Source organism: Mytilus edulis, chromosome 9 (genome assembly GCF_963676685.1).
Source record: "Mytilus edulis chromosome 9, xbMytEdul2.2, whole genome shotgun sequence".
Lineage (NCBI taxonomy): Eukaryota > Metazoa > Mollusca > Bivalvia > Mytilida > Mytilidae > Mytilus > Mytilus edulis.
Window position 1 is genome coordinate 45,200,506 of NC_092352.1, and position 26,283 is coordinate 45,226,788.

The 26,283-nt window shown below is 31.4% G+C and overlaps 1 protein-coding gene and 1 long non-coding RNA gene across 8 annotated transcripts in view; one reads left to right on the forward strand and one right to left on the reverse strand.

Moving 5' to 3' along the window:
- The window catches only part of LOC139488464 (uncharacterized), a 147,337-nt gene extending 140,515 nt beyond the window's left edge, over window positions 1-6,822 (forward strand). Inside the window, exons 18-19 of the long non-coding RNA XR_011656006.1 lie at window positions 35-61; window positions 5,062-6,822. This is a non-coding gene — a long non-coding RNA (uncharacterized lncRNA). The remainder of the gene's footprint in view (window positions 1-34; window positions 62-5,061) is intronic.
- The window catches only part of LOC139488462 (protein CLEC16A-like), a 119,731-nt gene continuing 94,645 nt past the window's right edge, over window positions 1,198-26,283 (reverse strand). For all 7 annotated transcript variants that reach the window (XM_071274078.1, XM_071274075.1, XM_071274074.1 and 4 more), the window contains 3 exons: window positions 26,128-26,236; window positions 18,072-18,348; window positions 1,198-2,577 (listed from right to left, as the gene is read on the reverse strand). In XM_071274078.1, the coding sequence (XP_071130179.1) occupies window positions 1,580-2,577; window positions 18,072-18,348; window positions 26,128-26,236 (1,384 nt within the window). In that variant the 3' untranslated portion in view covers window positions 1,198-1,579. The remainder of the gene's footprint in view (window positions 2,578-18,071; window positions 18,349-26,127; window positions 26,237-26,283) is intronic.

The window sequence follows — 26,283 nt, forward strand, 5'->3', positions numbered from 1 at the left end:
CATGTAATCTTTTTGTTTTTCCTTCTATTTTTAGGTCAAACACTTCATAAAAGGAAACGTAGTGAGTGCTTGATACTATTTACATAAAGCTTTTTTGCCCTTACACATTAGGAATAGTATGTTTCATGTAACTCATTCACATAGATACATGTACATTCAATGATAGAAATATACAGCATTAGATTATAATGTTGATAAACTTGTATTAAAATGGGGAGAAACTTCAAGGTCATCATACGAATATTATAAAACGATAATTAATGGAAAGAAAAATCAAGGTCATTGTAATACGCATATATAAATAGACAATAATTGAAAGAGTTAAATGCTATTTGAAGGCCAGTTTTTACTGGCAGAATTTTAGTTCTGACGCCCACATACAAACATTAATATGATGTACACAAACAGTTGTTAACTCCTAAATTGTACTTAAATTGTGCAAAACACTTCAAAATACCGTTAGGAAGTTTTATAATTGGCAAGTATTCTCATTCTACAAGTTGAAAACTGAAGAATAGGAGCAGATAAATCTATTTTCGTTTGGTTATGTATATTTAAATCTAGTGATAACTCACCAAAGATACCAGGTTTATAACTAGTGCATTATATAAGCAAACGATATGCTATATACTTGGTTTAGCATTTTCTAATCATTTAAGAATAACAATCAAATGGCACATATCTGATGTAATTGTATCATTACACAGAACATGTATACTAAAAAGCAAAATGTATACATGTGTTCAAAATGCTAAATCTCCTGTGAATGATTCTATTCGGCTTCATATTCATGTAACATCAGACTTGGTGTAGTAGAAAGTAGTATACGTTGAGTTTTGGCCTCTGTCCTTGAGAAGAAATAGACAAACCTGGTCGACATAAAAGCAACATATAGAAGAAAAAAGTTAGCAGATAACTTTCCCATACTACCAAAGTCCTCTTCCTTTTAGGCTAGGAGCCTTGGTGGCTGAGTGGTCTAAGTAGTTACATTACTACTGTAATCAATAGCCAGTGATCATTTAGGTCGTGAGTTCGAACACTAGACTCCAATCTTAATTGACTAGGGTTGTAGTTTTCCTATCGAAAGTCAGTGGTTTTCTCCGGGCACTCCGGCTTCCTCCAAAAATAAAAACTAGCCGCCACGAAATAGCCCAAAAGCGGTGCTTTAAAGTGGCGTAAAAAGACAAAAAAACAACCTCAAATCAAATCCTTTTAGGCTTATTATACATGCATAACACACCAAAACGAAGATAATCACAGACAATAATATAAACAGAAATAAAAGCACTTCATAATCAAATAGATATAATTTTACTCTTCTTCATAAATGGCACTCCAACTTTAAAGAAATGTTTCTGGTCAGATGGATAAACAAAATCCTATAAGACCCCCTCCCCTCCAATCCCATAAACTTTAATCCTTAACTCACCACAGGATATTTGTACACAATTATATTAAAAGTTTCCCAAACTAATGTATAATATATATTAATATGTCTATAAAACAATTCTTATTTACAGGTTTATAACCTTACATTGCACTTAAATTTCCAGACTAGAGTAAATCTTTTAATAATCTCTCACATGCCGGTATTCTGATCTACAAAGTCTGTTTCACTCTCTTTATCGTCAGAGAAATGTTCCTGTACAATCTGAGCTAGCTTTGTCAGCTGATCTGTAGCTGTAGAAGATTTAGCCCGGGCAACAGATCCAACTCTTGCTTTACTTATTTCAACATCCGCTGCAGACGGTGATTTAAATGCAAAATTTGGTTTCGTGTCTTTGAAACTTGGCCCAGAGTCTTTAATATCCTGATTCTCTACATCTGTATTCATTCCATCGTTGCTAGTTCCTGTACTCGATGTATCACTAGGAGTCCTTAGACTCTCGGCTGGTGGCACTAGTTTTAATGAGTCTATACTAGTTGCCATTGATTCACTGTCTTGCGAAAATAAAGTCAAGGCTGGAGCCTCTGCTGGTCTAAGTGTTTTTGGAGACTGACTCTCCTTACTTCTAGTTCTGATTTTTTGACTTTCGTCTGCAGACGACCCCGAAGATGGACGTGAACGTTTTCCTTCTGAAAAAGGTTCACTGTTACTATGACCCCTGCCTTTTGGAGTTAAACTTCTATCACGTTTGCTTTCCTCAACCATCGAATAAGAACGTCCTCTATCTGAACTGATGCCCTCATCACGTTTTGGGCTATGAGAATGGCTTCTAGATGACGATTTCATTTGATGCAGACGTACATTTGGCATCTTTTTCGAATGTTTTTTCTTCCTTTTTGACAAATCTTCCATTTGAATTTCTTGAAAAGGGGAATTTTCAAGAGGTGAAGGTGAATGACGACTAGAAGCGTTAGTCCCTGTATGCTGATTAAAAGTTTGGTAAGCAAAAGCTTCTTCAGCTATTTCAACACTATCAGTTGATTCGTTGTTTGTTTCTTGGCCATGAGATTTTGTAGGCACAGACTGAATTGGGTCTACTTGCGGCGATTGCGGTGTGGGTGTGCTTACTGGAGTTATTTCTTGAGTCTGCTGAGAAGGTGTTGACACACTACGAATTGGATGACTTCTCCCTAAAACAAAATGGAAAGTTATTAGTAAGTGGTCATAAATAAGAATCTTGTGACAGAGTAAATAAAACGTTTCACCGAACACAGCCTGATACGACCGCAGAGGTCGAAACATGAAAAGTTGGGGCAAATTTGGACACAATATTTATTAAAAGCTTGATACTGTTTGAATTTGGATTGTGATCAAATGTTTTTACATAATATAGATTTCTGACACAACATAAATGTGGTCAAAGATCTTGCAAATCTATTGCGCAATACTGTAGTGTGCAATTGAAGATTTCACAAAAATTTGAAAAAAAATATGAATCCCTTAAAAAAGTTGTAAACAAAAGATTCCCCAAACTTATTGAACCACCCCAACCCCCACCCCTTGGAGCAATAACCCCAAAACTCGGCTGGGCAGCCATTCCTTTGTAGTATGGAACCTTGTAGTACAATTTTAGAGAGATCCATACACTTAAACACAAGTTATTGTCTGGAAACTAGAAAAATGGGGGTTTTTGACCCTAAATTCCTCAACTGTTGGCACCGTAACCATTAAAATGAATCACATCCTTCTACTTGTGGTATTAAACAGTGTGGTACAGTTTCAGAGCAATCGAAATATTTATACACAAGTTCTTATCCTGAAACTAGAAACATGCTTGTTTTGGGTCCCTAATTCCTAAACGATTGGGACCATCATCCACAAAATCGATCCCAACCTTCCTTTTTGTGGTATTGACCTTCCGAAAAAAATTCATAAAGATCTATTCACTTAAACTAAAGTTGTTGTCCGGAAACCAATGTGTCTTCGGAAGACGACGACGCAGACGACGACGACACCATACCATTATACGACCCCAAAATGTTTTTTGAAGGAAATTATACAAAAGTTTAATTATAAAACCTAGAAATAAAAAAAAACAATTTATTTCTCACATGGATTACTGGTATATAAGTAAATATTGCAGCATGTGGTATATTTTCTTGTTAAAATAATCTAATACTTGTTTGTTGAGAATTGTCGCTTATATTTAATGAAATGAAGAAAATAAATATTGGTTGCTGGTATTGGCAAACAATCATTTACGCAGTATATATTATTGATATTAAATAATAAAGATTCTAAAGAAAGGAAAATCTATACAGTATATACTATTAGTATTAAATATTATGAAGATTCTAAATAATGGAAAATCACTCAGCAGTACATAATTATTTACGTACGAAAACTATTTCTAATTTCATTGAATTATGATAGATTTTTAGAAAAGGATATACAGTGGATGTACATGACACAACAAACTTTAATAAAATACTATAAATTTAATGTGGAAATAAAACGTAATGAATTGATTCAAATGAAAACTATTTTCTGATCGGTTGCCGGGTGGAATTTTTGAAAAATTCATAAATATTTAAAAAAAAATCCAATTAAATATTTCGTGGAAGGGCAGACTAGATTTGTTTAGTGGTTGAAGGCTATAAACCTTTAGTTATCACACACAAACAAATATTTTTTTTCGAAGATATGCATTTTCATCATCCAACTTGAAAGACTGTCGTCAAGTACTTTAAGTAAAAAAATAGCCATTCGAACACACATACTCTGTTTTTATGATTCATTAGATAGGTATTTCACTATACCCATATATTTCATCTTTCAGTACTGTGATTTTGTTATGTTATAATTCAACCTGTAGGTTTGATATATATAAAAATGAGAGAATCTGAAGCGAGATGATGTATCAAATATTCTTGCTTTGTACGTTTTCAAGACAAAATAGTCAACTCAAACACGCCCTAACATAAAAAGGTCCACTCGATTTTTTCTTTTCGATACAATTGTTACCCATTTATTTGAATTTTTTATTGAGTCACATAATGGAAGGGCAGACACGAAAATTACTGCACTAATAGATTGATATGTTCTCCGTCCGTTGTATTTTTATTAAAAAGGTTATGCATTTTCTACATCCAACTTGATAGATACCCATGTCGTCGACTTGATATCTAATTGTTCTGCTTAATTATGTAATAGATAAATTGAAACCTTATGCAAATGGTGTTTTTATAATAGAACACTTCGTAAGTGAGAAGAAAAAAGTCATTTTATTTGTTTCTATTAACTTTTAAAATTTTTTGTTACTATAGTAAACATTACAGTAAGCATTTATCGCCTTCTCTAACAAAGAGCTTCGATTCTTTTGTTCTATTTCAATCGGGTTTCCGCCTGTGTGTGAACGAAATAGAAGAGAATACACAACAATTGTCAATTGTTAAAGACTAGAAGTAAACCTCTTATAACACTGACCATACCAATTTGTCTGCACCTGATGCGCATGTCGACAAAAAATGCATCGTCAGTGATGCTCGAGACAAATATTTGAAAATCCATTTTCTTTTATAATAATTAAAAGCCAAATGTCGCTTTTGTTGTTTACTAGCGTAAAAAAAGCTATATTCATATATATTCAAACATATGCACATGTATATTTATAGGTTAAAACAGATACAGTCATGATGGTTATACGGTTTAAGATATTTCTGGGGAAAAAAGACCAACTAAAGCTCCACAGAACCTACAAACAGTGTAAGATTTATTTGCTTTGAATCGATGCTCGTTTGATTCCATATAAAGCAAAACATGTATAAAACATTATATAACGCATACAAAATTAAGATATATACATCCTAGATTTCATATATTTATATTCAAACTCTACTAAATCTTCACAAATATAGGTATACATCGTGGACAGTATATTACATTTTTAGTTATCAATAACAAAAAGATGTAAACACTTGTAATTCCTTTAAATCTCTTTTATTTCAAGGGAGGTTTAGCTAGAACTACAACCAGGTTTAACCCTGTTCGTTTAAAAATACCAGTTGATGGTCAGGAATATGACGGTTGTTTTTCACACGTTTGATTAGTTAAAACGTTTGATTTAGTCAGTCCACAGATGATCAGTCTTTATAAACTTCCACTTTTTAAAATTTAACTTGGAGTTCAGTTTTATTGTTATTCTTTGTTTATCATGAAGGATTTAGACCTTTAATAATTAGAGGTTGACCGTATCAAATCAAAACCGTAGAACCAACTTGACGATGGACTTTTTATGTCACGATCCTTTAAAACCTAAATTTATATAAAAAGATATTTTTGTAACTATCAGACATCTGAAAGAATAAAATCAATACAACAACGCATAACTCACTATTTGAATCACCCAATCCTCGTCCCTCATATGCACGTTACAGGAGAACCACTTAGTTTGTCTTTAATTGGTATGTCATTTCGTGTTGTCCCGTTCACAGTTTTGTTTTCTATAATGTGTTTTATAGACCGTTTGTATTTTTTTCTTTTTTGTTTTTGCCATACCGTTGTCAGTTTCTAAAAATAGCTTGAATTTGAACATCCCTATGATTTCTTTCGACTTCCTATTTAATAAACATTTTCAACAAAAAATGGTACGAGAGTAAAGCTAAAATTTATAACTATACGGGTTTTATTAAAGTTTCTATAAAAATTAATCGAGTTTTTTTTTCTTTCTACGAACATCTTTTTTCTTTCATGATATAATTGTGTTAAAATATATTACTTTCAAGCCATTTTTTATGTTCTGTTCAACGTAACAAGATGTTGTTTCAAATAATTTCCTTTAAGCTAGGAAATACATATGAACTTGCAATTTTTTCCAATAATTGGTCAAAAAAGAAACGACATACGACGGTCAACAACTTATATAAACAAAGGGAGAAAATACAAGGCCACATCCAATAGTCATTTGCAAAAGTTAATCTAGCCGGGCATACTAACACAACTGTTGTGCAAAACGGCAGGATCCCAGGCTAAAGTTAATCACACAATGCCATTGTCGAAATAGAGAAATGATGAAAACGTACCTCATTAAAAATTCACGTTTAATCCTCCCAAAATAAAATAAAATAATCTAAGCTATTAGCAAAATTTAATAGTCGAGTTCACTTTCCCCCTAAAAAATCCATATAATATAGTGTCGATTCGTATTTTTTCGTATTTCATGTCTTTCTCTGTTCAATGTTTATTGCTTTACGTGTGATATTTATAGCATTTCATAATAATTAAACTCTTTGACCTGAGTAAAAAATAAATCATTTAAAAATTATCAATTCAATTAATATGCAAATTTATAAAAAGATTTTATTTCTCCCAAAGAAATGAAGTTTATTCAATAAGCAAGATATTTATATTTTAACGTACCAAATGCAAAAAGAAAAGTACCCCACTCCTAAACTATCAAAACTCCGAATTAAAAATTGCTTATATACTAATATAAAAATATATTTCATCGTACAATTTATTTTAAGTATAGATTAAACAAAATTATAATTGAGAATTTTTTCTTTAAAACTAAATAATATTGTGAAGTTATAAAGAACGAAGTCGTTCTGATCATATGTGACTCCATTTTTTACTGCCGAAACCATCGTGATAAATTGTATTCAAATATATTTCTTAAATTGCTTTTTTGTTGTTGTGTATGTTAATAAAATTTTCTAGCATTTTATACTGAAAAATTGTTAATGGCCAGCTACTTAGTTTATAATTACAAATTTATTAAGAAACCAGACATAAGATCAAATTTTTCTAGAAAGGCAATTTTTCATCTGAAACATTGTTTTTCTCTCTTAATGTAAGAATAAACAATTTACTTTAAATTAAACAAATTTAAAAACATTTTCTAAACCTAACATTCTAAATTTACAAATCAGCTGATTTAGATATCAAAACAAATATTATACAACATTTAAAGTTTTCCCAGAACTAATTTGCATACTGTTCCAAGAAGTGTAATCATCTCCGTGTTATGACACAACTAGCTAGTGATTCAGTTTAACAGGGCCGTTGGCCTACATCCAAAACATCATAATTGTTACACTCTAGTTAAATTATTCTGATTGAATATGCGAGTCAAACATCTGCAACAGCATTATTATTTTACTTTAATATTCAAAGTTGTTGTTTTGATTAAAAGAATATATATTAATTTATTCAGACTTCAAATCTTCTAAAAATCGTATTTTACATCAACCATATAAAGCAAACTATCAAAATTATTACTGAACTGCAGCAGAGACATATAATACAATATGAAATTATAAATAATAAATATGTCTCTGAATGTAGTTATCTTCTTTCACATATAAAAAATAATAAGGAGCAGTAGCTTCAGCAGAAAATGTTTTTTTTTGGTGTTTTATATTTTTCAATTTTCATGAGGAACGATTAAGATAAAATTCCCAAATCTTGAAAAGTGTGGAAAGATCCTTAAGTAACTCTATAAAAAACGAAGGACATAGACAATCTAATCGTTCTGTGCATTTTGAAAGACCTCAGTTGAACACTGTTGGTGGAAATGATGACACAAAACTGTCTTTCGTCAATTTGGCTGAACATTGATAAGTTCTTTCGTCTTTAGTTTTCTTTGCTGCCCTATATAGAATATTGTTTTACCCCAGTTTTATGTCCGTATGATAATTTCTTGTACAAATTAAGATGACATTTGCGTGTTGGTAATCATAATATTTGAAAATCTATTGCACCTTTCAACTCATACACATAATCCTTACTTCCAAACTTCAAGGTATTCACAAAAACGTTGCAAGGAATATGTCGAATAAAAAAATAATGATTAGAAGGACAAACGACTTAAATCAGGATACCATCTTCTTAAGAAAGGCATACAAATACTCATGAAAATGCCAACTCAATGGTATCTTTTATCCAATTGTTAAAGATTTGAAGAACCGTTAACGTTCAATTCTATTTTTTTTAAAGGGAAATTTGGAGGAATTAAAAATCACTTAAGAAAGCTTCAGGTGGAAAAGCTCAAACAATTTTCGTATGGCTATCTGTTCACATTGAAGTTAACTATATTATACTTGTGTGTCTGATAATAAGTTGTTTTAATTTCCCAAAACTTTCGTGAAACAGAAAATATCCTTGAACCAGATAGTAAGAATAACACTGCTTTACTTTCTTTAATTAACACCCTGTCACTTGAAATAAGCTAGCCTGTTTCACCAATCAATCATTTAATTATATTAGATATAATCCGAAACTAAGAGCACGGAGGTTATATGACCTCAGAGTAAGGTGAAATGATCCTATTCCTAAAATTAAGTTCAAAGAGCAATAATTATCAACCTGTCATATGTATGTATAGTCAACATGTTAAGCTCTAACACTTCACAAGCACTCTGGAGCAATGAATGACGTAATGGCACATGTGTCAAGTTCTAAGCATCTATTGGTTATCCGAAATGAATCCTTAAAATTTGTCCAACTTAATCATGAAATTGAGGACAGTGACTTTTTAAGCAAGTCAGACCGACATATATTCGTTACGACCAATCCTAATATCCAACTTTGTATACAGTCGCATACATTATATAGGAATCTGTTCATTGAGGCTTAGAATTGAATGATAGAAGCATTATCATATGACATACCGTTAGGAATTTTAAAACGGTCTCAAACTACCGGATAATTAAAATATTGTAAAGGGTCAGTGATGTCTCATTCGTTTTGTTTTAAAGTTGGGTAGTACTACATTAATTTCGAACCCTGCGACCAGACAATAATTCTTATTTGATATTGTAAGAATTCATTTTTTCATAGGATACCAATTTTCGTGAAATAATATTCTATATCCTGGTTTTGAAAAGTCTGAATACGAAAGTATGGAAAATATTTATCATGTTTTACATTTAAAACCGTCGTAAATCTATACCCATCAACGAAACCCACGAATAGTTGTATCAAACAAATAATAAACCTGATGATTCATACACTTTATAGTCTGGAATCTAGTAAAATGTTTGTTTTTCCGCTTTTTTGCCCTTAATTTCTGAATGTTTGGGGCAATTACCCCCAAACTAAATCCGAGCATTCCCATTGTGATACCGAACCTTGTTGTACAATGTCAAAAAGATCCATACACGTGCACACAAGTAACTGTCCGAATTCAACTGGCCCCTTTTTGCTTAACTGATGGTATCATAACCCCCAAAATTCATTACAACCTTCCTTTTGTGGTAAGGAACCTTCTTGTAAAATTTTCTAGATATCCATTAACTTAAACTAAAGTTATTGTCCGGAAACCAAATGTGTCTTCGGACAACTACGAGGACGACGATTTGGACGACATCATAGCATTATATAAACCCCAAAAAATTATTTAACTGACAAATATATCCGCAAATATCTTACTTTTAACCCTCTTGATCCTACAAAAATGATAAAATCCCATTTTTCGACAAACTTTGAAATGCAACACAAGTTTTCTCATTCACATTCGAAGGAAAACGTTGAGGCTAAATTATATAACAAGATGGCCTAGGAATATAACAAATATTTGAAAGGAAACACAAAATTGAATCTGAATGCTATGGATTTTTCTAACATTAGCCCCTTTCTTTATCGATTAAATTAAGCCACTCATTCATGTATTAATGAATTTAAATAAAAAAATCGGACTATTTCAACCAAGTTAATTGCAGACTGTGTGAGATTTAGTTTTTCGTGCGTGCTGAAACAGATCATTAAAATCTACATAGCAATGCTTTTACATGTGCTAGATTACAGACATTCTTAACAAGGAGAAACCAAAGTGTTACTGAATGTGTCCTGCTACGTCTATTTTAGGTTACAATGAAAGGATGTTTCTACGATTACAAAATACATACTGAGCCTACTGGACACAAATAAATGTTAATAAATCCGGTTTGCTGTCGCTCTGGTAGCCTCTTGTTGATTTATTCCTCTTTCAAAAATTTGAGCGGGATTTACTTTGTCAGGAGTCGACGATAAAGGGCAATCGGACAATCTCTGAATCGTTCGGCTTAAGAAACCTGTTTTTTTTTCATATTTCGGGGATCAATGTTCATTTGTTTAGGTCATGCATAATTCACAACTAAGGATATTCTTTTAGACTATCTGCGTATTTAAGGGTAGTAAAATAAGATAATCAACCAGTTTGTTATTCTAATTGGCAGGAAAGGGAAATAACTAAGATTTAAATTAGATCAATGGGAAACTATCTTTATAAGAGAAGCGACAGATAACAAAGAGACATCATTCAAACTCACATGTTTACTTATTCTCAAAATATTTCTACCTGACATCGGAAAACTACTTTCATAAATATAAAATTTGCAAATTCTAAAATGCTCTAGCTATCTGCTAATGGTATAAAGGCAATCGACAAATTCAACAAAGGAATAGTTGGGTTTGACGTCAATGGATTTTTTTAAGACTTCTAACCTTCACAGTTTTGGATCTAGCAGTGTTCCACGAAAAGCAAATTGTGCCAAGTAACATTTGTCTGGATAACGTTTAAATTCTTCCAAGAAATCGGAAAAGTCGATTTTTACGAAGTTGGTCTTATTGAATCAATATGTCTATGGAATGCCTTTAAACATTTCAGCATCATGATTTAAAATGTAATTTTCACTGAAGAATCATTAGAAGTAATAAACAAGATTGTCATTCTTGTCTTAAAATTAGCGTTTATATCAATAACTCACTTAGAGACGGATAAGAACATCGGTTAAAATATTTAAAAAAACAAATTTCTCAATTAATATAACTGCTTCCGACTATTTTTTTTTTTAAATATTAGACCTGTAAAACCCTTATTCCTTGAATGTGTTGGAGTAAGATATGTCAAGTTCAAAAGATGAATACTTTCGTTGTTATAGATTTTTTTCGAAAGCAAATGAGGAGAATTTATATAGATTGATAATTGTAAAACATCAAATACGGTTTTTGAAAGTACTATGTATGTTTCTATTGTAATAAATATTGCTTCCATACACAGGCCACTAACAAAGATGATACATATTTTAGAGAGTTTGTAATGAACATTGGTTCTGAAAACGGGCACTGGGGCATTAGAGTAGCTGCATGCATCAAATAAGTTTTCTATATATACTAAGGAATCGGCTAAAAAGGAAAGTGTATGTATACTGGAATGACTGTTCATAATGAATATTAAAGTTTACCAGGACGGCTGCTGTACAACTACTAGTTTGATGAAAAAATTGGTTAACGTTTCGTTCCAAAGGGTATGACAACACCTGACCAGTCAGCCAGGAGGAATGCATACTTTGTAACCATTGAAATAACGGCTATCTGTTGAAATTTTAATCCAACAAACTCAACAGATCTATTATCGACCAAAATGTCCCGCAATTTGTTGATATCACCATCTATATATTTGTTGTTGGAATCAGCATACTTCTCCACGAAGATATTCCTCATCACAACATTTACGAAGGCCCTCATTTATTGAAGGAAGAATGGTAGAAAACACCTTTGAGAAAATAAATAGACGACAAGGCTAAATATCATTCTTTTTTATTTAAAATTTTGTAAGGTTTATCTATCCAGTATTAAGATAAGAGATGTTCATCTACTTTTTAGTGTTAATACCAAAGGTGAAAAGAATAGATTTGTTATTAACTAAATTCTCCTTTTATAAATGATGCAGTAGAGCTAATGCCCTATGGATAAAGTGTTCAAGTTATGTTCACCAGACTTGCTCCATGAACATGTTTGAAGGAAAATTAAAATAAACCGAAACTCCTCATATTATGCTTTTTTATAAACAAGAATGGTGGTTGCTTGAATTATAAATATAAAAATATCTAATGGTTGGGTAGACAAAAGTAAAATCACAAAAATACTGAACTCCGAGGAAAATTCAATCGTAAAGTCCCTAATCAAATGGCAAACTCAAATGACAAAACACACGAATGGACAATCTTCAGTCAATTCTTTTAACCAGTTTTTACTCCAAAGCTTTGAAACTGCTGATAAATTAGTAGTGGCAATTCCAACTCTTGTTTGTTGTATGTATGTATCAAAATATATTCTATAATTTAAACATATGATAATTTTGTTTACGAATTTTAGAATTAAGTATCAATAAAATAACTAGGATTAATGCTGGCTCCAACAAGTCTAGTTGCTTCAAAAGCGATAAAGAAAATATTAAGACCTATAAACAGGACACCTTACGAAAATAACTCCAATCAGTCACTTTGTCAGTTGATAAAAAATATAATACCCCAAGTTTTAGATAGCATACATTTCTAACGTTAATCTCTAGTGACAGTAAAATTTAAAGTGTGTCTCTGTCTTATTTCAATATAAACATAAACAAATAGTTGAAAGATCAAACTCTAATCAAAATATTGTCACCTAGTGCCCTAGATTCAACTTCTGATATAAAAAAAAAATGAACTTAGTAAAAGTGATGATTTCCCTCTGGGCTATTACAATGCACATTGGAATACAGGACAAATGTGAGGGGCATATTTAGAATGAAGAGGCGTTCCATGTATGTTCTGTTTTTCTCACCCTTCTTCAATAGGATTTTATAGCATTACCAGTTCTTAACTTCAAACATCTCTTTGCATTAACCTCATACTTCTTAACTTTAATCCTGGTATCTATGATAAGTTTGTTATGCTAGTTTAAATTAAAACATAGGATCCAAATATTAAAATAAACTTGAAAGCAGGTTAAACTCTAGAAGAGGTTTAATTTTACAGCTTAGTTATACGTCCTCTGTATATGCAAATGCGCACAACAATGTGTCTCTTTCTCAATTCACTAGCAACATTAGTTCAATGTCTTACTTCTAACTAATAGGATATAATTTTACAGATTATGTACTTTTTCTGATATCGACTAAATAGCTGAGTGTAAATTCCTGGGCTGGTGATGCAAGCATAACATAGCAATAGAATCTAACCCTTTTAACATATCACTTTTAGAGTTCATATAATTTCTCCAGTTATTGTTTTTTTCCTTGGTTAGTTTCATCTTCTTCCTGATTTTATGAGATAAGAACATCAGTAAACTAATGCTGCCTACCGTATATTTACTGGTTGAACTTTAAAAACTCTTTTATGTGGCCAACTCTTTAACTTTTCAACTCTGACAACAATACATCATGGCAAATTTAACAAACTTAAAGTAGCTAGAAAAGCTTTTGATTAAAAAATCCTTCGGCTTTGGAAGAAATTGTCATTGTAATAAAGCAAAAATATGAAGCAGTAATATATCCTAATAAAAAAATAAGAATGGCATACATGAAAAGCATGAATGTTTTTTTGTGGTTATGTTCCTCATGCAGTCTTAAGTTTTCTATACTGTTGTTTGTCTTTTCATCTTTTTTTTTAAATTTTTGCCATGGGATGGTCAGTTTGTTTTCAACTAGTGAGTTTGGATATCTTTTTGGTGTGTACAGTATCTCTTAAAGCAGCAATTAATAATTATTGATATTGAAGTTAATATTCATTCTACCATACACAAACATTTATATAATTTCACAAGAAGAGGATTGCTACTATCAAAATCATCGATAGAGAAGGTCAGATGAGAAAAATGGCTTCAATATTTCTGAAAAATAAACCAATAGAAAATAACTACTTGCAGATTTATAGATTAAAACCCAGTTCAATAAAAGCTAATTGGTATCTATTACCAACACATTTTGTTCATTACAATATCAGACCAAACTAAAATACCCAATACAAGCGAAAAAAAAATCCCCAAATACAAGCTAATACAATATTCCAATACAAGTCTATATTTTCTTACATTCACTTCATTTGAACTTGGTGGATAGTTGTCTCATTGACAATTATACCACATCTCCTTAATTTAATAGGAACTATATATTTCTATGGTAAATGTATAAATTAATTTGAGTATCAATGTCTCTGAACTATCTGATATTAATAATACCTGGCAATGTAATTGTATATACTTTTTTTTCAGTTTCATACTCATCTTTACTAGATGAAACCTAATGCATAAGTTCATTGACTTTCCTTGACAAACTGAGAGTCATATCAAAATGCTAGTAATAAAAATAGCAAAGTTCTAAAATTACTACTTAAACAATTTTTAAGGCTTTTCAGTTGATCTAGTTTTATTCAAAAGAAACATGCTTTCAAATATAAATTTATTAAAATCTGTTAAACATTCACATTCAAAAAGGACTGAAGAAATTTAGAGATGTATGTCATATACTTTTCGTGTATGTGTCCTATTTATGGGATTATGATATGTTACTTCTTTCTATTTATGTCTTATTATAATTACACATTTCTTTCATAACAATAACAACCTTTCAATAAATTCTTCTTTAAAGAACATGCAAGTAATAAGGTTATTCAACTTTTTGAAATTGATATTAGTATGGTAATTTAAAAATTACATGCAAATCAAATAAAGGAATTAAACAATACTGATCGTGTTTCAAAACAATAGCAGCTGTTAACATATAATATATACATATGCATACAACAAAACTGTGTCATAAAATTCAGGTTAGGTATTGGTAAAAAAAGAATGGAATTTCACTGATGCAGAATTAATAGATTTTAAAAATCATAAATCAAGAACCATATATTAAGCCATTGAAGTGATATGTACTTGTATACATACTGTAATATATATATTTTGTAAAAGTCAGCAAACTATTTTAATGACATGATAAAATAAAATACAGTATCTTATTTAAATGGAATAACAGTTTCAAAGCAAACAACATCTTCTGTTTTTGCAAATGAGTATAACATGTGGAATATCATGTCATGTTTTAAATAAATTTTCATATTCTTAAGGGGACATACTATAGACTGCCAGTAAGATAGTAGGATATCACTGAATTCCTCAAATTTAACAAAATACACAAATTGTGAAAAATAGACTCACAGGGAATGTAAGTTAAAACAAACAAAATCATGAAAATGGGAACTCATCATAAAAGTATTGTCTCTTACACAACGAATAGTACTCAAAGAAAACAGACAAACTTTATATTACCAAATTTCTTATGTTTTCTTCTATTTATAGGCATAATTTGTATAGACAATTTGTATATGTCTATTAGTGAAAACTGTAACTTGACTATATAGATATAGGAAGATGTGGTGTGAGTGCCAATGAGACAACTCTCCATACAAATAACAATTTAAAAAGTAAACCATTATAGGTTAAAGTACGGCCTTCAACACAGAGCCTTGGCTCACACCGAACAACAAGCTATAAAGGGCCCCAAAATTACTAGTGTAAAACCATTCAAACGGGAAAACCAACGGTCTAATCTATATATAATCTATATGTCTTTTTTTATATTTGTGTCACTCTGATTGATGCATTCCCCTCATCTCCTTTTCTTCATTACCTTATATGACACCTAACTTTCTGTGCCAATATCAAAAGTCTTCCTATTGTACCATTGACAACCTACATAATTAGTTACAAATACATTTTTAGCGTGAAATAATTGAAGGAGGAGTAGGGATAGACACCTACACATTAGTTTTCTCTTACTTTTTGTTGATTTAAACCTGATCTGTCACCCACTAGATACACGTTTGTTAATACATATGTTTACTAAGTTAATTGCAAGCGATTTCTGACCAAATCTATTCAAAATATCATAATTGTAATTTAGATTTGAACCATGAGACAAACAAATTTTATCACTTCATGCTGTGCCCATATTTTTTACAATTATGATGATTTTGTCATTTGATAAGGGACTTTCTGTTTCGAATTTTCCTCAGAGTTCAGTATTTTTGTGATTTTACATTTTAATAGAGATTTTACACATTATTAAAAGTTAATTTTCAAATTTAAACATCTCAAAAACTTGAACTATTTCAAGTAGAGAAATATCATAATCAATGGATTAGAATATATATTTCAAAAATCTTAACTGACATATATAATCTTCCAAACAGATTGTTTGACTTTAATAATAGATCTTTGATTTACTTATTCTCATCTCATCTATGCTAACATTTACTATGTCTTCAAAATTCATAGGCATTAACCTATTATTTACAGATCCTTTGAAAAGATTGGAAAAGTATGCCATTGGATTGTTTACATATTATTAAAGAAATTGATATCATTCCAAGTGTTCAAAGTACATGTATATCGCAGGTCAATCATTGCAGTGGTAGAGTTTATATCTTTGATATCCACTGACGAGGAAACAAAAAGTTTGTGTATTTTTTCAAATCATTACTGCCCTTCTATGCACTTTATTTTTTTTTTATTTTGTACTCAATTAAACTTTATAAAAAGTTATCACCTCCCTGAAAATTATTCTATTACATAATTCTATAGAATAATTATACAAAAAAATCTTTTTGATCTTTAGAAAAAACTGTACAATAATCTGATGTTAATAGGTCTTATTTAAATAACCCAAAAGTTATTGTCAAAAATACCTCTATAGAATTTTCTAGAGACAATATGTCAAATGTGTGGCTTCCTTACATAATATGAATATTTAAGGCATGTTAATCTGACAATTCTCATAAAAGCTGTCAGTATAATATATTTAACATTTAAACTTGGTTATTTGGTCAACAGAAGGCATGCATTATTCAATTACTACAAATATAAAGGGCCGTTTTAATTATTAGGATCATTTTCAAATGTCTCACTATAACTTTTTTTTAAAAAAACAAGTCTTTTGAATGTGACAAAACTATAATTGTTGAGGTTTTCTGTAAGTCTATAAAAATAGGTCAACCATAATAATTTAAAATCCATTGGAATTTCCAGGAAAATATAAATACCTATTTATTATTCCATTATTCTTTTTTTTTAATACACCTGTACTTTAAAAAACATGTATGTAAACACAAATAATCGATCAACATTGTGTGCATTTATCCTTGACCACTGGTAAAAAAGCAAAATATAATTACTGCCATTGCATAAAATTTAGGATAGAAAGTCAAAAGTCACTACTAAAAACATTGCAAGTAACGCATTTATAAAAATATTGCAGTTTTTCTGAATTTATAATACTTGTCAAGTTAAATGATCAATTTCTTTTTCAGATATAATTTTCTCCTGGTATAACATTAATAAAATATGCATATACAGTCAAACCTGTGCATACGTCTCACTTGGGATCATAGAAAAATCCTACTATAAGAGTGGTGGCCTTTGTATTGCTACATCCAAACAAGTGTGATCTGACAAAACAGGTCTTGGCTCAATAGATATTACCTTTAAACCAGGTTTGACTGTAATTTTTTTTCAAGATTTTAAACTTTAAAAAGATTTAATGAAAAAGAGAGGAAAAAGATACCAGAGGGACATTCAAACTCAAAGTAAAAAAAAAACTGACAATGCCATGGCTAAAAAAGACAAAAAGGAAAAAAAAACAACAATAGAACACAAAACACAACATAAAAAAATAAAGACTTTGCAACACAAACCCCACCAAAACTGGGGCTGATCTCAGGTGATCAGGAAAGGGAAAGCAAATCCTGCTTATCATGTGGCATCTGTGGTGGTGTTCATGTGGGGCCTATATAAATGTATTCAATTTGCCATATACATGTGCATCATTGAGTTGTCATACCTTTTAAGAACCATTTTTTTAAATTTCAAAAAGTGGATACCATGAACATACCTGGGTAGGGTCTATTTCTACCAGAGGGGGTACTTGATCTTTGACCTCCATCATTTGGAATGTCCAAAAGCCTTTCTATCATCATCATCTTTTGCTGACGAGCTTTAAGTCTTCCTTTTGTCAAGCGTTGCTTAGCAGCCATACATCTTATGTGATCATCGAAAACAAAACGTCCTGACAAAAGAGGAAGTGGTCTTGCATGCTGGGAACTAGGAGGTTTGTGGATGGTGATATGGAGCGATCGACTGTCATCCTTATCTCCTGTCACTTCTACATCCTACAAATACATTCAGGGCTAAGTAAATTTAATGTGGATTCATAAATCATTCATGGAATATAATTGTCGTGGTAAAAGTTGATTCAGGAGTTCAAAGTATAATTCATGCAATGATGGAATACCAATTTTTGGGGTTCTAGCAAGTAAAATTGAACTGTAAATTTAATTGTTCAACAAGGTACAAGTTCTCTATATGCATATATACAATGTATACAGACTTTGGCAAATTAAAGAAAAATACAAAATGCCTCAATCCACAAAAATTTGTACTCACAAAAATAAAAGAATCCACAATTACTTGAATCTTATCTAGGTAGAGTGAATGAAGAGTCAGGTGTTGGTAGTTGGTACATTGTTGTTGTAATAACCTGTTTGTTGCTAGGTTATTAATGCTATTTGTTTGAAGTATTTTATTTGAAAGCATCAAGTTGTGTTATAAATAATGGCCATCTTTCAAGCTTCTTTAATTTGGAGAGAAGCTGTAGACAAGGTGACCCTCTCTCCCCTTACCTTTTTATTATAGGCGTTGAGCTACTTTCTATGAAAATAAGGTCAAACCCCATAATAAAGGGAACTTTTGTTCATGAAAATGAATCCCTTTTGAGTCAATATGCTGATGACACTTTCCTTGTTTTAGATGGAACTGAAACCTCTTTGAGAGAGACTTTAAATTGTTTTGACTCTTTCCAAAAAGTATCTGGGTCAAAAATTAATTCTTCTAAAACTAAAGCTGTGTGGGTTGGGAATAAAAAGTATTCAGATCTGATTCTTTGTCCTGATTTAAAACTTCAGTGGTGCTCTTCAAATTTTAAGCTTTTGGGAATTGAATTCTCTTTAGATCTTGACAGTATGCCTGAAATTAATTTCTCCAAAAAGATAAAGGAAGTGTCAGGCATTCTTAAGAGTTGGCAACATAGAAAATTAACCCTAATGGGAAAGATTACTGTTATTAAGACTTTGGCACTTCCAAAATTAATTCACCTGTTGACTGCACTACCCAACTTGCCAGAGTCAAAATTAAATGAATTGAATACTTTATTCTTTCAATTCATATGGAATGGAAAACCTGATCGAATTAGACGAAGTACTTTAATTGGAGATATTCCACAAGGAGGTTTAAATATGATTAATATCCATTATTTTAATATATACCTTAAGATTGGCTGGATAAAGAGGTTTTCATCCAATTTATATGGTAGTTGGCAATCATTGTTATTAAAAAGCCTTGAACAGTATGGTGGAGAAAGAGTATTGCATTTTGAAAAGGAGAAACTCAGAGAAATCTCTGATAGTCTTAGTAATCCTTTTTGGAAGGATGTATTTTTTAGCTTTCATGTAGCAAGGCCTGCTACCAATATCTCTGTTCAAGATATTTTGTCATTAGATATTTTAAATTTTGCACCTCTAGTAGATTTTCCGTACTTTATTCAGTGGCAGAGAAGGGGAGTGCAGTCTTTGTTTGACCTTATTAACTTAGAGACTAAGGACTTTTGTAATTTTGATCAGATAGGACCAAGACTTCAAACAAATAATTTTTTAAAATATTATGGTCTCATTGCAAAGATTCCGAAGTATATGAGAGAACATATTAAAGAAAACATTGCTCATGTAAATTTTGAAACTTTTAACTGTATTGATAATTTTTTGGAAAGATTATTGTGTAATAAAAAGGCAAAGTTTGTATACAAAGATCTTGTTGACAGAAATGTGCAACTGCCAACAGAAAAGTTCTTACAATGGGAGCAATTACTAGGTATTGAAATTGCAGATTGGTCAAAATATTATATTATTTTAAGAAAATCATGTAAAGACACTTATTTAGGGACTTTTCAATACAAATTTTTACACAGAATAATGTGCAACAAATACTTTCTTGTATAAAGTTAAACTTAAAGATTCAAAGCTTTGTACTTTTTGTAAGATTTCTGATGAAACCATGGAGCATTTATTCTATGAATGTCCAATAACACATTTTATATGGCAATCTTTTTCACAAAAATTGAAAAGATATTTTGTGAACTTTACATTATCTAAGAAGCATATTTTTCTTGGTCTTCAAAATGAGAGTTTACTGTTGAATTTGATCATTATTATTGCAAAGAACTATATATACAAATGTAAGTTGTATGAAAAGAAACCAAGTATTATAGGACTTTTAGCAAAAATAAGAAAATATCAGGAAAATGAACATTATATAGCAAAGAAAAATGGTACCACACCTTATTTTCAAAAATTCTGGGCCCCAGTAGATTACATTTTTACTGATTAGTAATAATTACTTTTGATTCAAATCATATAAAATAAAACTAGAGGCTCTAAAGAGCCTGTGTCGCTCACCTTGGTCTATGTGCATATTAAACAAAGGACTCAAATGGATTCATGACAAAATTGTATTTTGGTGATGGTGATGTGTTTGAAGTTCTTACTTTACTGAACGATTTTGCTTCTTACAATTATATCTATAATGAATTTTGCCCATTAGTAACAGAGAACTATATTTGGTAAAAATTTACATAAATTTACCAAATTAATGAAAATTGTTAAAAATTGACTATAAAGGGCAATAACTCCTTAAGGGGTCAATTGACCATTTAGGTCATGTTGACTTATTTGTAGATCTTACTTTGCTGAACATTATTGCTGTTTACAGTTTATCACAATCTATAATAGTATTCAAGATAACCAAAAACGGCAAAATTTCTTTAAAATTTACCAATTGGAGGGCAGCAACCCAACAACCAGTTGTCCAATTCATCTGAAAAATTCAGGGCAGATAGGTATTGACTTGATTAACAATTTAACTTTGTCAGATTTGCTCTAAATGCTTTGGTTTTTGAGTTATAAGCCAAAAACTGCATTTTACCCCTATGTTCTATTTTTAGCCGTGGCGGCCATCTTGGTTGGTTGACCGGGTCAATCCACACATTTTTTAAACTAGATACCCCAAAGATGATTGTGGCCAAGTTTGGATTAATTTGGCCCAGTAGTTTCAGAGGAGAAGATTTTTGTAAAAGATTACTTTAATTTACGAAAAATGGTTAAAAATTGACTATAAAGGGCAATAACTCTTAAACGGGTCAACTGCCCATTTTGGTCATGTTGACTTATTTGTAGATCTTACTTTGCTGAACATTATTGCTGTTTACAATTTATCTCTATCTATAATAATATTCAAGATAATAACCAAAAACAGCAAAATTTCCTCAAAATTACCAATTCAGGGGCAGCAACCCAACAACCGATTGACCGATTCATCTGAAAATTTCAGGGCAGATAGATCTTGACCTAATAAACATTTTTATCCGATGTCAGATTTCCTCAAAATGCTTTGGTTTTTGAGTTATAAGCCAAAAACTGCATTTTACCCCTATGTTCTATTTTTAGCCGTGGCGGCCATCTTGGTTGGTTGACCGGGTCAATCCACACATTTTTTAAACTAGATACCCCAAAGATGATTGTGGCCAAGTTTGGATTAATTTGGCCCAGTAGTTTCAGAGGAGAAGATTTTTGTAAAAGATTACTTTAATTTACGAAAAATGGTTAAAAATTGACTATAAAGGGCAATAACTCTTAAACGGGTCAACTGACCATTTTGGTCATGTTGACTTATTTGTAGATCTTACTTTGCTGAACATTATTGCTGTTTACAATTTATCTCTATCTATAATAATATTCAAGATAATAACCAAAAACAGCAAAATTTCCTCAAAATTACCAATTCAGGGGCAGCAACCCAACAACCGATTGACCGATTCATCTGAAAATTTCAGGGCAGATAGATCTTGACCTGATAAACAATTTTACCCCATGTCAGATTTGCTCTAAATGCTTTGGTTTTTGAGTTATAAGCCAAAAACTGCATTTTACCCCTATGTTCTATTTTTAGCCGTGGCGGCCATCTTGGTTGGTTGACCGGGTCACGCCACACATTTTTTAAACTAGATACCCCAATGATGATTGTGGCCAAGTTTGGTTTGATTTGGCCCAGTAGTTTCAGAGGAGAAGATTTTTGTAAAAGTTAACGACGACGGACGACGACGGACGACAGACGACGACGACGACGACGGACGCCGGACGCAAAGTGATGGGAATAGCTCACTTGGCCCTTCGGGCCAGGTGAGCTAAAAAAAAATGAAACTTAATTTATAAAGAGCAGATCTTTACAAGGATAACATTTTTCTTTGCAATACACAAGTTGATAATATGTTTTGTTAATGCAATTGCGAGAATGTGTGTGTGTATGTGTGTGTGTTTTCTTTTCCCCTTTTTTATTATAATGTTAATATTCAAATAATATATATTCACAGTAGAAGAAAAAAAAAATGTAGTCAATTATTTTTTGTATATATTAAACCCCTTAACACCATAGTCAGGTGGTGATGTAAAGGGATTGTAAAAGCCTGACTACTGAAAAAAAAAAAAAAAAAAGGTTATTAATGCTATGGTTTTTATGTTTAATAAGGCATGAGAAATTTACTTTGATATTCATATTTAGTGTTTTTGTAATAAAAGTCCAGTGGTAACAACTAACAACATCCTGTTTTTGAAAAAAAAAATATGGAAAAATAAGTTGTTGCTTAACTTTTGTTTTGGTATAAAACAATTACTACTCACTTATATACAGTTGTTCTCTTTATTTATTACTTTTCACAAAAATTCTTGTTTAAAAAAATTATTGAGATGCATACTGAAGAATTTTTTTTTATACAAATTTCAGGATTGACATATATGGTTACAATATACATTATTACATTGATATCAAAGAAAAAAGATGCAAATTATATAACCATCTTTTTTGTGATACATCTTTTATTAGTCTCAAAGGTTGGATTATATCAAATGTGTCACTTGAATGCTAATAATATAAAAAGTTAGGATGATATGTCAAAAATAATGGAAATTTTCATAATTTAGTATAAAAAAAAAACATCTTTGTAGCACCATATGTACAATAGTGCTAACAATCAAATAACTAGAGGCTCTAAAGAGCCTGTGTCGCTCACCTTGGTCTATGTGCATATTAAACAAAGGACACAAATGGATTCATGACAAAATTGTATTTTGGTGATGGTGATGTGTTTGAAGTTCTTACTTTACTGAACGATTTTGCTTCTTACAATTATATCTATAATGAACTTTGCCCATTAGTAACAGAGAACTATATTTGGTAAAAATTTACATATATTTACCAAATTAATGAAAATTGTTAAAAATTGACTATAAAGGGCAATAACTCCTTAAGGGGTCAATTGACCATTTAGGTCATGTTGACTTATTTGTAGATCTTACTTTGCTGAACATTATTGCTGTTTACAGTTTATCGCTATCTATAATAGTATTCAAGATAACCAAAAACGGCAAAATTTCTTTAAAAATTACCAATTGGAGGGCAGCAACCCAACAACCAGTTGTCCAATTCATCTGAAAAATTCAGGGCAGATAGATATTGACTTGATTAACAATTTAACTTCTTGTCAGATTTGCTCTAGATGCTTTGAATTCATAGTTATAAGCCAAAAACTGCATTTTACCCCTATGTTCTATTTTTAGCCGTGGCGGCCATCTTGGTTGAATGGCCAGGTCATCGGACACATTTTTCAAACTAGATACCCAAAACATGATTGTGGCCTAGTAGTTTCAGTGGAGATTTTGTAAAAGATTACTTAGATTTATGAAAAATGGTTAAAGATTGACTATAAAGGGCAATAACTTCTAAAGGGGTCAACTGACCATTTTGGTCATGTTGACTTATTTGTAGATCTTACTTTGCTGAACATTAATGCTGTTTACAATTTATCTCTAACTATAATAATATTCAAGATAATAACCAAAAACAGCAAAATTTCCTCAAAATTACCAATTCAGGGGCAGCAACCCAACAACCGATTGACCGATTCATCTGAAAATTTCAGGGCAGATAGATCTTGACCTGATAAACATTTTTATCCCATGTCAGATTTCCTCAAAATGCTTTGGTTTTTGAGTTATAAGCCAAAAACTGCATTTTACCCCTATGTTCTATTTTTAGCGGTGGCGGCCATCTTGGTTGGTTGACCAGGTCACGCCACACATTTTTTAAACTAGATACCCCAAAGATGATTGTGGCCAAGTTTGGATTAATTTGGCCCAGTAGTTTCAGAGGAGAAGATTTTTGTAAAAGATTAATTTAATTTATGAAAAATGGTTAAAATTGACTATAAAGGGCAATAACTCCTAAACGGGTCAACTGACCATTTTGGTCATGTTGACTTATTTGTAGATCTTACTTTGCTGAACATTATTGCTGTTTACAGTTTATCACTATCTATAATAATATTCAAGATAATAACCAAAAACAGCAAAATTTCCTCAAAATTACCAATTCAGGGGCAGCAACCCAACAACCGATTGACTGATTCATCTGAAAATTTCAGGGCAGATAGATCTTGACCTGATAAACATTTTTATCCCGTCAGATTTCCTCAAAATGCTTTGGTTTTTGAGTTATAAGCCAAAAACTGCATTTTACCCCTTTGTTCTATTTTTAGCCGTGGCGGCCATCTTGGTTAGTTGACCAGGTCACGCCACACATTTTTTAAACTAGATACCCCAAAGATGATTGTGGCCAAGTTTGGATTAATTTGGCCCAGTAGTTTCAGAGGAGAAGATTTTTGTAAAAGATTACTTTAATTAACGAAAAATGGTTAAAAATTGACTATAAAGGGCAATAACTCCTAAACGGGTCACATGACCATTTTGGTCATGTTGACTTATTTGTAGATCTTACTTTGCTGAACATTATTGCTGTTTACAGTTTATCACTATCTATAATAATATTCAAGATAATAACCAAAAACAGCAAAATTTCCTCAAAATTACCAATTCAGGGGCAGCAACCCAACAACCGATTGACCGATTCATCTGAAAATTTCAGGGCAGATAGATCTTGACCTGATAAACATTTTTACCCCATGTCAGATTTGCTCTAAATGCTTTGGTTTTTGAGTTATAAGCCAAAAACTGCATTTTACCCCTGTGTTCTATTTTTAGCCGTGGTGGCCATCTTGGTTGGTTGACCGGGTCACGCCACACATTTTTTAAACTAGATACCCCAATGATGATTGTGGCCAAGTTTGGTTTGATTTGGCCCAGTAGTTTCAGAGGAGAAGATTTTTGTAAAAGTTAACGACGACGGACGACGACGACGACGGACGACGGACGACGGACGACGGACGACGGACGCCAAGTGATGAGAAAAGCTCACTTGGCCCTTCGGGCCAGGTGAGCTAATAAAAATAGACATCCTTTTTCGATGGTTTTCCCTATTTTCTAATTCTACCAATATGCACATTAGACAATCCCTTACTTACAGCATCTAGCAAAATACAAACCATTAAGACCTAATACTAATGATATTTTAAACTCAAAACTTTTAAAATCAAACCATTTTTATAAACATTTCAGATTTTCAGTTATAAATAAACTCATCATAGAAACTAGGATTGAAATTTTGTATTGCGGCAGACGCACGTTCGCCTTCAAAAGACTCATCAGTTACCCTTGATTTTAAAAATGTTTAAAAGTCCAAATAAAGTACGAAGTTGAGAGCATTGAGGACCAACATTTTCTAAAAGTTTTGCCAAATACAGCTAAGGTAATATATTCCTGAAGTAGAAAAGTCTTTATATTTAAAAAAATTCAAAGTTTTGTAAACTAAATTTATAAGTATGATAAATAACTTAATTATATATAAAACAATAACTGAACATTTGTATACATGTTAAAACATTTAGAACCTACTTGTAAGAATCCAGCAAATCTAACAACTCCCCAGCCAAGTCTCTTTGTATCTGGTTCTACTAGAATTAACTGTATGCTGTCTATCACAAGAAAGCGACGTTCCATTTTTCTGTTGAAACAAGAAGAAAAGTTAGAAATTGATAACATCTATAAACT